This window comes from Mixophyes fleayi, chromosome 1, assembly GCF_038048845.1.
Source record: "Mixophyes fleayi isolate aMixFle1 chromosome 1, aMixFle1.hap1, whole genome shotgun sequence".
Lineage (NCBI taxonomy): Eukaryota > Metazoa > Chordata > Amphibia > Anura > Limnodynastidae > Mixophyes > Mixophyes fleayi.
In genome coordinates this window covers 345,799,516-345,811,172 of record NC_134402.1, presented here as the reverse complement: position 1 = coordinate 345,811,172, position 11,657 = coordinate 345,799,516, and the positions used below count along the sequence as shown (strand labels likewise).

Genomic DNA, 11,657 nt, shown 5'->3' with positions numbered 1-11,657 from the left:
TGCATGCACTATATTTATATATGGAACATAATGTCCTCGTAATTATAGCTACAAATACAACTTCTTGGAAGAGATTCATCCAAACCGTTTTTAGATTTTGTGGTATGATATGGTCATCAATTGCTGCCAGGCTGTGTACCGTACTAGCAGGATATATCATCAATTTCTGGGGGTACAGTGTGCATTACAATTAATTTCAGTGGTTATGGAACCTCCTTTCTGTGCTCTCTAAATGTGTGCTGAAGGGTTACAACTTTTCCAATCACTGTCTTTTTTACCCTTCAGATGACATCAAATAGAAAACGAATATACCAGGAAGAGTTCCTTGATTATGGGTTTACTGAAATTGACGACAAAGGAATAATGAAACCACAGTGTGTTGTTTGTTTAAAAGTACTGACTGCAGAATCTTTCAAAAAGAGTCAATTGAAGAAGCACTTGGATAATTTGCACCCACATCTGAGTTCAAAACCGCGGGAATATTTTGCAAATTTGGAAATGTCTGTCAAAAGACAAAGACTGGACAGCAACTTGAGAGGTACATTCAATCAACGTTCAGCATCAAAGGCTAGCTTTGAAGTGGCCTGGTTGATTGCTCGGAACAAAAAACCGTATACTATTGGTGAAGAATTGGTTAAACCAGCAGCTTTGAAAATGGCAGAGATTATGTGTGGTCAGAATGAAGCCAAGAAACTAAATTCAGTGCCCTTGTCTGCGAGAGTTGTTAAAGGAAGAATTTCTATTTTAGCAGAAAATGTGAGGCAAGAAGTTATTATCTCAATAAAAGAGAGTAAATACTTTGCTATTCAGCTTGATGAGACTACAGATGTTAGTAGTAATTCGCAGCTGATGGTATATGTCCGCTACAAAGGTTTACGTCTCATTGAAGAGGAATTGTTGTTGTGTTCTCCTCTCTACTTGCGATCTCGTGGGATTGATATCTTCAATAAAGTTAATGAATACTTTAATGGCGTTAATTTAAAGTGGGAAGACTGCGTTGCTGTGTCTGTTGATGGAGCTCCAGCTATGTTGGGTCATGTTAATGGTTTTTCGGCTTTGGTGAGAGAGAAAAATCCAAAAGTTGAAGTAAACCACTGTATTATCCATCGCCAGGCACTGCTTGTGAAACATTTGAAACCTGCACTGGAAGCCGTCATGCATGATGTTATCAAGATTGTCAATCTTATCAAAGGACATGCACTAAACACGCGATTATTTTGTGAATTAGGTAAAGATGGTGAGGCTGAATATACAGACCTACTTTATCATACAGAAGTGAGGTGGCTCTCACGTGGAAATGTTCTGAACCGAGTGTGGGCTCTCAAAACTGAACTTGAAATTTTTTTGGTTGATCAAAAGCATGTTCTCGCAGAGAAGTTTACAAACTCCACGTGGGTTGCACATCTCGCATATTCAGCTGATATGTTTGAGCATGTTAATGTATTGAACAAAGAATTGCAAGGAAAAAACATAAATATAATTTCAGCCAGAGAAAAGATTTCTGCATTTGGATCAAAGCTTTTATATTGGAGACAGAAAGCTGAACAGAAAAAGATAGCTACCTTTTCAAAGTTAGCTTTGTTCTTGGAAGATTGTGAAAATATTACTTTTGAAGACATCAAGGATACAGTTATAAGGCATCTTACCAAACTCAAAGAGCGGTTCTCTGATTACTTTCCAGATCTTGATTCACATGCTGTAGGTTGGATTGTAGACCCATTTCAATGTGAAATTAATGTTGTACCAGAAGAACCTCAAGGGTTGGCAGAGGCACTTCTTGAACTTCAATGCAATAATGAAGCACGTATTGCATTTGAAAGCAAAACAGATCTTTCAAATTTTTGGATGTCTACTGCTGCAAAGGCATTCCAAATTGCACATGAGGAGGCAGTCAAAAAGTTGCTGCCTTTTGCCACTACCTACCTTTGCGAACAAGGATTTTCAACTTTAACAACATAAAAACAAAGCAGAGAAATCGATTGGACGCTGAAGACTGTATCCAAATTGCTCTGACATCAAAATGCCCCAATATTGATGCTCTCGTATCAACAATGAAGCAACATCATTTCTCAAAAACCTGAAGTTTTGAAGCTGAAGCTGATTCCATACAGGTTAGAAGTCAAATAATTAATAATATATGATTTCCTTAATTACTATTATTAATATTAGTAATATTTTGTTAATTTCTAATCATGGGGGTAACTTCGCCATTTCTAAATATATTTTGGGGTAAAAGGTAAAAAAGTTCCCTGACCCCTGCTTTAAGGACTTAGTCTAAAAACTGATTCCTGCCTCTGACCCACCCCCAGTGCACCGGTTTAGTGCCAAATCTTTGTGTCTATTTAGCCCTTCTATGTAGATCCTTATCTTCATTGATTCTTCTATACTCTAAATCAGCCCTGGAGAGACCAGAGGAGCAAAAGAGGCCACTACTTGACTAAGGTGCGCCACCCAGTAGTAGGCTGTTAAATCATGGAATTATCTCCCCCTCGTGTCATGGGTTTCTTAAGTGAGTGCTAGTTTTACTCTGGGAAATCTGTTGTTCCAAATTAATTCTGCTAAATGTATTTAAACAGTTGCAAGGTCAGAGAGTGGTTTGGGGAGAATTTGAAAGAGGTAAAGGAGATTGGGAAGGATGTTCATTTTCATGTCAACAATCCTGCCCAGCCACAAAATAATCAGGGTGCAGCAGGTGGAAAGGTCTTATTTAATCTAGCCAAAAAGGACCAGGTCGCTATCCTGGTAAAGAGACTCATAGGAGCTGGTAATACAAACTCGTAAAGATTTGATCGTCTTATTTTGCCACCTAAAATGAAATTGGTAATATTATAGCTTTCTTGGAGGGTGGTGGGTGGGAGCAAATTGAATAGGGGAGCAGCTTCCAATTTCGAGATATTAATCTTGTAACCCCAGATAGTGCCTTAGCAATCTATGATTTGAAAGAGGTTGCAGAGAGAAATACTTCGGATGCTGGAGAGTTAACATCGTCAGTGAACAATGATAATTTACTTTCCAGATCCCCCATGACTGCCCCTTGATTATATCCAGGAAGCCGAGAAGGTAGAGGGTTTTATGACAAGGGCAAATAATAAAGGGGAGAGGGGACAATCTTAATTCATACCATATTCCTCATTGAGGGCTGAGCGTATAGAGCTGTGACACCAGTTAAAAAACTTCTGGAGAGGCCAAAATGTATTCCGAGATAGAAATTGTCAGGAGATTTTGTTGAATGCCTTCTCTGCGTCTAGAAATAGGATAATTGAAGTTTTCCTGGAATTCAGGATATGGATGTTACGAGCTGCGGCTCCCCGACGGGCCGCCGCGGCTCCCTTCCCGAGATGTCACTTCCGCCCTCCGCGTCCTGGTTGCCTGGGCAACAACCGGGACGCTCTGTCTCTTCTGTCGCAGCGCCCAGCCAGCTGTCCGGGCGCATGCGCGCAGAGGGAAGTAATAACTCCCAGTGTAGCTAGGCTCCCTGTTCCTGTTCCTTGATTGTTTTTGCTAGACCTGATCTCCCGTGTATGACCCTTGGCTTGTTTCTGGAACCTGTTGTATTGCCTGTGACCTCTGACCTTGGCATGTTTCTGGATTCGTTGTCTGCTGCCGGCCCTCGACCCTTACCCGGATTTCACTCTGCTGTTTATTCTACACTCTATTGCTGGGTTTTCCCCAGTCAGTGCTCACCTCACGACCCTCTGTTGTCTGCGGCCAAGTCTGTCCCCACCACTAGGGGCTCCAGTGAACACCTGACTTCAGAGCAGACTCCGGGTTTTGAAGTACTGGCTGGAGGGGTTCCTAACAATGGATGAGGGCAATGTTTCTCCTTGTGTTGTTTCTTGCTCGTCTTCCAGACAAAGCCCACCAGGTCATAATGCACATCTCCCAATGGTCTTTATTTTAGAGGCTCATCACCAAAATATTTTAATAAGCAGCCAATAAGTTGTTTTCCGGCCTTGGGCCTTATCTATCTATCTATCTATCTATATATATATATATATATATATATATATATATCTGTCATAATTCTATGCTGAGAACTGGAAATGACAGCTATGGAGCCCGGAATATGGTAAAAGTAAAAATATTTATTGAGCAGGTGTGATCCAGAAAGTGCAGAAAATGGTACAAACGAGTATAGTAGACACGGAACAATGGATCTCTGGGTGAGGCTGAAAACAGGTAACAACAAGGAATACGGCTGGTGCAGGTGAACTGGTTGAGTGGAAAGAAAACAGATACAGAGATGTCTGCAAGCAGCTTGTAGTAGCTCCAGGGAAGAGGAGGAGTAACAGGAGAAACAAATGAGCACAACAATATCAGGAACAGCAAGTCAAATGAAGAGCAAAGGTAACTGGGAGAGGCATGTATAAATAATGAGAGAACAGGTGCAGAGGATTAACTTGTGCAGCAGGTTAACCCCTGCTAGTGAAAGAGACAAGGATTAGTAGCAGCACCTCTGGTGAAATAGGAGTATTGCAAGGCACATACAATAGTAAGTCTAATATACAGTCATGGACAAAAGTTTTGAGAATGACACAAATATTATTTTTCACAAAGTCTGCTGCCTCAGTTTTTATGATGGCAATTTGCATATAATACAGATTGTCATGAAGAGTGATCAGATGAATTGCAATTAATTTCAACGCCCCCCCCCCCTTTGCCTTGATAATGAACTTTATTCCAAAAACAACATTTCCACTGCATTTCAGCCCTGCCACAAAAGAATCAGCTGGCATCAGGTCAGTGATTCTCTCATTAACACAGGTGAGTGTGTTGATGAGGACAAGGCTGGAGATCACTCTGTCATGCTGATTAAGATAGAATAACAGACTGGAAGCCATGCTGATTGAGATAGAATAACAGACTGGAAGCTTTAAAAGGCAAGTGGTGTATGAAATCATTGTTCTTCCTCTGTTAACCATGGTTACATGCAAGGAAATGCGTGCAGTCATCATTGCTTTGCACAAAAAGGGCTTGACAGGCAAGGATTTTGCTGCTAGTACGATTGCACCTAAATCAACCATTTATTGGATCATCAAGAACTTCAAGAAGAGAGGTTCAATAGTTGTGAAGAAGGCTTCAGGATGCCCAAGAATGTCCAGCAAGTACCAAGACCGTCTCCTAAAGTTGATTCAGCTACAGGATCCGGGCATCACCAGTGCAGAGCTTGCTCAGGAATGGCAGCAGGAAGGTGTAAGTGCATCTGTATGCACAGTGAGGCGAAGACTTTTGAAGGATGGCCTGGTGTCAAGAAGGCCAGCAAAGAAGCCCAGCAAAGAGGCCACTTCTCTCCATGAAAAACATCAGGGGCAGACTGGTATTCTGCAAAAGGTACAGGGATTTGGACTGCTGAGGACTTGGGCAAAGTCATTTTCTTTTATGAATCCCCTTTCAGATTCTTTGGGTCATCTGGAAAAAGGCTTGTCCGCAGAAGGAAAGGTAAGCGCTACCATCAGATCTTTGTCATGCCAACAGTAATGTATCCTGAGACCACTCGTGTGGGGTTGCTTCTCAGACAAGGGAGTGGGCTCACTCACAATTTTACCTAAATACAAAGCCATGAATAAAGAATGGTACCAAAACATTCTCCAAGAGCAACTTCTCCCAATAATCCAAGAACAGTTTGGTGTCGAACAATGCCTTTTCCAGCATGATAAGGCAAAAGTGATAACTAAGTGGGATCAAACAAAATCAAAATTTTGGGTCCATGGCCAGGATACTCCCCAGCCCTTAATCCCATTGAGAACTTATGGTTTATACTCATGAGGCTGTGGACAAACAAAAACCCACAAATTCTGCCAAACTCCAAGCATTGATTAGGCCATCAGTCAGTATGTGCCCCAGAAGTTGATTGATGGCATGACGAATTTCAGAGGTCTTCAAAAAGAAGGGTTAACACTGCAAATAGTGACTCTTTGCATAAACTTGAAGTAATTGTTAATAAAAGCCTTTGACACTTATGAAATGCTTGTAATTTTACTTCAGTATACCATAGCAACATCTGACAAAAAGGTCTAAAAACAGTAAAGCAGCAAACTTTGTGAAAACCAAAACTTGTGTCATTCTCAAAACTTTGGCCATGACTGTAGTTCCAGAGGCAGAGCTGCCGATAGAAAGCAGCATGTTGCTGCAATAGAAATGAAGGCAAATCCTGATAATAGCTTTGATGTGTATATAAAAAAAAAAGAATATTTTTGTATTCCACAGTATACATGCATTGCACCTAGGATCAGTCAAAGTAAGAATGAGTAAGAGACAACATGAACTGTCTCAGCTGCATATTTGTAAATAGACACCCTAGGGCACATCAGCAGACTGTTGTCCTTTTTGTATACTTAATAACAAAATGATTTCTGCTTTAAAAAAGTATATAGTTGTTCTTTTTAAACCTCCCTGTACACTTTAGCAACACACACGTTCCCAGATGACACCCGGAACGTAACTGTTAGAGCTGTTTATTCACTGCTACTACTATATCTCCCTCCTTACCTCTCTCTGCAGCTACAACTACCACAAACCAATCATAAACCATAACCTCTGACAACTGAACGCAGCCATATTGGGATTGGCGGAAATGTATTCAGTTTCGCATGGAGCACTTTCAGTCTTGCGGGAAAAAAAGGACGATAGATGCTGAGCAAGCAGACAATTTCCCATGCGCTTTCTGAATCTTATTTTGATTATAATAATATATTGAATATTATTTTACATTAAACTGACGCAGTGATAAAGCTCTTGAAAAAAGTATCGAATCTGGTGCTGTGGAGAAGCGGAGGTGTATACGTCACCATTTTGTGCTGGGCTCTGCATTGACGGAGGCCCGATTTCATCCTGTATCCCTGGCCGAACCGAGCGGACATTTCGGGATGTATCCTGGGACGACACGGAAAAAGAGCAGCGGGAAGGCAGCGGTGCCGGAGCTCCTGGTTTTCGGCTATGCCTGCAAGGTGTTCCGGGACGATGAGAAGGCCACATACCACGAGCAGGGGAGACACCTCATCCCGTGGATGGGAGAACCCCACATTTTGATCGATAGGTCGGTTGGACGCTTATGAAAATTAAATACATAACCCAGTCTGATGAATTATGTTTTCAGTGGCTGTTTTGACTCCTCCGCTGCTAGAATGGCCTGCAAGTGCCGTGTAATGCATTTATGTGGATGTCTGCCCTGTCTGTATGTATATAATACTGTACGTATAGGATTGTAATGTACACGTATTGACGTATATCATCTCTTAATTTAGTTTTATACAAATGAAATTATGTTACAGAGCAAACATTTTGTTTATAACCACGAATATGTTTCCAAATATATCCAATCAAACATGTTTATAACATACACCCAGCCCTTTATATTTTCCTTAATTGGAAGGTCAGTCCATTGAAGATAAGGTGTATATCCTGATTTGGACTTTACTTATAGAATCATTAATTACAGCTGCTATTTCATTATTAGATTAATCTACATACACTTGCTAGAATTTGTTATGGTCACTGAATTTATCCAAAGACTGGACTGTGTGTGTGTGTCTGTGTGATTTCTCTTTTGGATGCAGGCCTTTCTATTAGTGAATGGGTTAAGCTTGAAACGCCTGGAGTCTTGCAGCCGGATGGTTAAATTTCAGTTCATGTTCATGGGCTAGCAGAACAGTTATATTGCAACCTGATATGTATGGTGTGGCCCTCTACCCTTCAAAAGGGCTGCATATTACCGTTAATCTCAGTAATAAGTTAAAATACATTTAGTCAAAGAAAGGGACACATCTGTAATAACATCAGCAGGCATTTTAAATATGTTTTACAAGCTTTAACAATCAAATCTGATAAATCAAATCTGATAAAAAAAAAAAAAAGCAGGAAAGATTTGAGCCATGGGTGACAGTTCGTAGGGCCGCCTGTTGCCCAGCACTATATTAGAATGTGATATTAAAAAAGCAGTGCTGAGTATCTCTGTTGTTTTCCAAAGATATATATGAACAAATTACTGTTGATTTCTGCATCTAGTTTGCTAAGTTAATTGCTTTTTAGGTTCTGTTTATATGTAAAATAAGTTTATTAAAAATCATGTACAGAGATTCCTAATTAGTGTGCTGGGACACATTTGAATGTCATCACAACAAGCTGAATTGTCATAGGAATTTAGATGTTCCAATGCAAATATAATATGTCATCTTCATTTTCATTTAAAAGTTATCTATTCAGGCAAGAGGTTTTTTTCCCATTAGTATACTCTATAATTTGTCCATTGGTTTCTTTATTAAAATAATTAAGTGCCTCATCACTCAAAAGTATGTCGCAGGATCAAATATTATGGGAATTTCTTGGCTATTTGCAGTTTTCTGATGTACAGTGATCCCTAAGTATTATACAGTCTTCTTCGGTCACAGGGCTTAGATCAAAAGATTAGCAGTGGGGGAACTTGTTTATTCGTCCCTTACAGGTTAATAGTGATAGGAAATGCTTTGGATTTATAATCGTACCTTTATTTTTATATGTTTGAGATTTGCATTGCTTCTGCATTGAAATGATTACTGAATGTATAGTAATGTAAAAGTTTGCATCTTGCAAGTTCTGCACATTTATCTATAACAGTATGTATAGGGTTATAAGTCGGCACAATATTTAAAAGTTAGAAGTGGAATGTATGTATCAAAGTGTACAAGTTTGAGTGCAAGTGCATGTATCTGAGATTTTTTAGTATTTGTTTTTATGCCTATGAAATATTTTATTTGTAGTAGAAAGTGAAACTATAGAAGTGTCTGACACATTCAATACAAGCATCCCTCTCTCCAGACTACATATATCCCATGAATCCTCTTTGCTTGACGTTTGGCAGCCAGGAAAGCAGCCTAATACATATTGGATGAATATAGAAATCACATATGACTGAGCTGTAATTGGCATATACTAGTTTATTTTGCTATATTGCATTTAAATGAGTCAGAGGTTGATAATGAACGTGCAGTCTTATACTCAATGTTTTTTTTTTATTTGTATATCCTTACTTTATATATACTAATAACTTCTCAAATTTGTTACCACATCTTTTGTTTGTTTACATGTAGCATGAAAGACAAAAATAGACTTTTGTGTTATTTAAACCTTTCCATGTACACCAAGCAGAAATAAGTTACTGTCCTTCTTAAGCAGTTGAATAAAGGCTTATTGGTAAGAAAGTAACATGGTAATTTTAAATGAACACATAAACAGTGTTCTGCATTGTGCCATATTATAATTTACAAACGTTGGCCATGCGTTTGTTCTTATGATTAGAGGTCATTTTGACTTTTATGACTTCATTGTACACACACAATGAATGCTTCCCCCCCCCCCCTCCCCCAAAAAAAAAAAATCCTTCCACAAACAAAAACAAAAACAAAACAGATTTGCATTGTCATGAAATACAATGTTCTTTCCTTTTAAACATCACCACCCAGGGATGGTAATGGCACTTATTGCCCTGCAAAAACGGGCACTGTTGAACTAATATAACTTAAAGTTTTAGGATTTTTTTTTCTCCTATTTGAGACATGTTTGGATTTGCTTGTTCGTTTTAGGTATTTGGATCATATGTAATTTAATTTTAAGAAGCATCTTACTGTTTTCAGTAAGGTGCTTCAGTGTTTCCTAGATTCAAAATAGTTAAACACAATGATGGAATTGCTACTGTGACAGGCATTTGGCAATTCTAGTTGAAAGGTTATTTCCTTGCTATCCAGGTAATAGTTCCAGATAATAGTTTTTGAATGCTTATATTGACAAGTGTGGTGTTCTAATGGACTAGAGATTAGCACATTAAGAATTGGCTGTTCGTTTCTCTTTAGAGACCTTATTCTGAGCTGTTGTTTGTTGACCCAATCGTTACCTTGATCAGAGCATTGTAGAGTTTGAGTATCAGTCTGATTCTGTTCAGTGGTTGCCTAGTGTTGAGTTCAGTATGGATTCCAGGAAGTGAAAGTTGTGATGCGCACACACTGTTCATTACTGTCTATTGACATCATATAATTGTTACAGTGTGGCTGCCGTATTGTGTCATTACAAAACCGTTTGATGTAGTCCATTTGTACTAATAAGTTTTGGTGGGTTTTTTTGTTTTGTTTTTTAAAAAAAATCAGTTTAAATTTGGTTATGCTACAGATTTTGTTGGGTTTTTGGAAATGCACAGTCATACTCAGCATTGGCTGACACTCTATAGCAAAATGTAACAGCATAAACATTCTGAGGAGTTTATATCCAGAACGCGAACTGCTTTTTAACCTTTTTAATGCAAGTCTGTGCTGTTTTGAGCTTAAGTTACGTACACATGGGTATTGCCACACAATGCTTGTTGAATTGTTGGTAGTTTGACCTTGCTTCATGGGAGCTTTGAGATACCTAAATTAATGTTTCTTTAAACTGTGTTGAAGCATACTGATTCCTAGTGCTAAATGAACATTCTAATAGAACTCCATTACATTTTACTGATCATTAACGATTGTTGCAGGCAATGCCTAAATAGATCTGATGCAAGGCTAATGCTTGCTAGAATACATGTGCATACAGGTCCATATTATTGCCACTGTGAGAGAGCATTTACTAGGTTTTGTCAACTATCGCTAAATGTGCTTTCAGTGCTTAATTCTAATGCCCGTGTGTACAAACTCTAATGATGCACCTATGTCATGTTATTGTTATTTGTTTTCAATAATGTGTAGGAGGAAGGAATCATCGGTGGACTGTCCATTGCATCCCAGGGGCACCAGTTTATTGTCATTTGTGGGATGAAGGATACAATAATAAATTGTTTTTCCTATCAGCGCCTTTGCTTTATAAGCCCACAAATTTGAATTTGTATGCAGGGATTGAAAAATGCCTGCAGCTAGTTAACCATGGCACCTAAAAGATTACTTACTTACTATGCTCCTAAATTATACCTAATATTAGTTACATATCTATTATGCTTCTGTTTATTTTTGAGTGGTAGAGAATTCAGTTCTTGGACAGTTATCCTGATGTTTTGTAGATTTCTGGGACCTAATAGAGACCGAGTTTTATTTGGAATATATATATTTGGAATTTTTGTCTTATCCTTTATTGAAGTCTACAATTTCTTTTTAAAATCCATGTGGCCATAAATCTACATTGAACACAATTAAGTGCAGATAACTGCTTAATGTGTTTATAGCATGTTCTGTTAAATCGTAAAGCAAACCATCAGTTGAAATGAGATGGTATAGTTTTGTAAGTTAAGGAGGTTTTTGCTGCACCTTTTTTGTAATTGTAGACTATTTGCTGACAAACATGTAAACAACCCATTTTAGTTCAGGAGAATTTGGAGACTTTGTTAGTTAACATGTTGCTCTTTTCTGCAGTTGTATTGATCATTGTAGAATCAACGATTTGTGAATATGTTTACAAGGACCTATTGTTGCTATAACATATATAATATTGTCTAGCTTGTTCCTTGTATATTGGATATTTGCTAGCACTGCTGAACCACATTGTCAAATGAATAAGTATTTTATGATTACAACATAGCTCTCAATTATATCAGTGGTGCCTGAGCAAATAGTCATGGCTATCTGGTTTCAATTTGTTTCCCACAAAGCCTCCTTAAACTACATACGTATGTTCCTGTTGCAATGTATGTGTGTGTCTCTCTACTACATAACCAGAAC

At 38.6% G+C, this 11,657-nt stretch overlaps 2 protein-coding genes across 4 annotated transcripts in view; both read left to right on the top strand.

Moving 5' to 3' along the window:
- Nucleotides 1-285: 285 nt before the first annotated feature.
- LOC142157417 (protein FAM200C-like) lies at nt 286-3,038 on the top strand. The gene is made up of 2 exons (XM_075211190.1): nt 286-1,702; nt 2,914-3,038. The coding sequence occupies exons 1-2, from the start codon at nt 286-288 to the stop codon at nt 3,036-3,038; spliced, it is 1,542 nt and encodes a 513-aa protein (XP_075067291.1).
- Nucleotides 3,039-6,604: 3,566 nt separating this feature from the next.
- SFSWAP (splicing factor SWAP) overlaps nt 6,605-11,657 on the top strand; it is a 92,784-nt gene continuing 87,731 nt past the window's right edge. The window contains exon 1 of one of the 3 annotated variants that reach the window (XM_075176388.1): nt 6,605-7,036. In XM_075176388.1, coding sequence (XP_075032489.1) covers nt 6,867-7,036 — 170 coding nt within the window. In that variant the 5' untranslated portion in view covers nt 6,605-6,866. The remainder of the gene's footprint in view (nt 7,037-11,657) is intronic. The other 2 variants (XM_075217309.1, XM_075217317.1) reach the window with 2 other exon arrangements.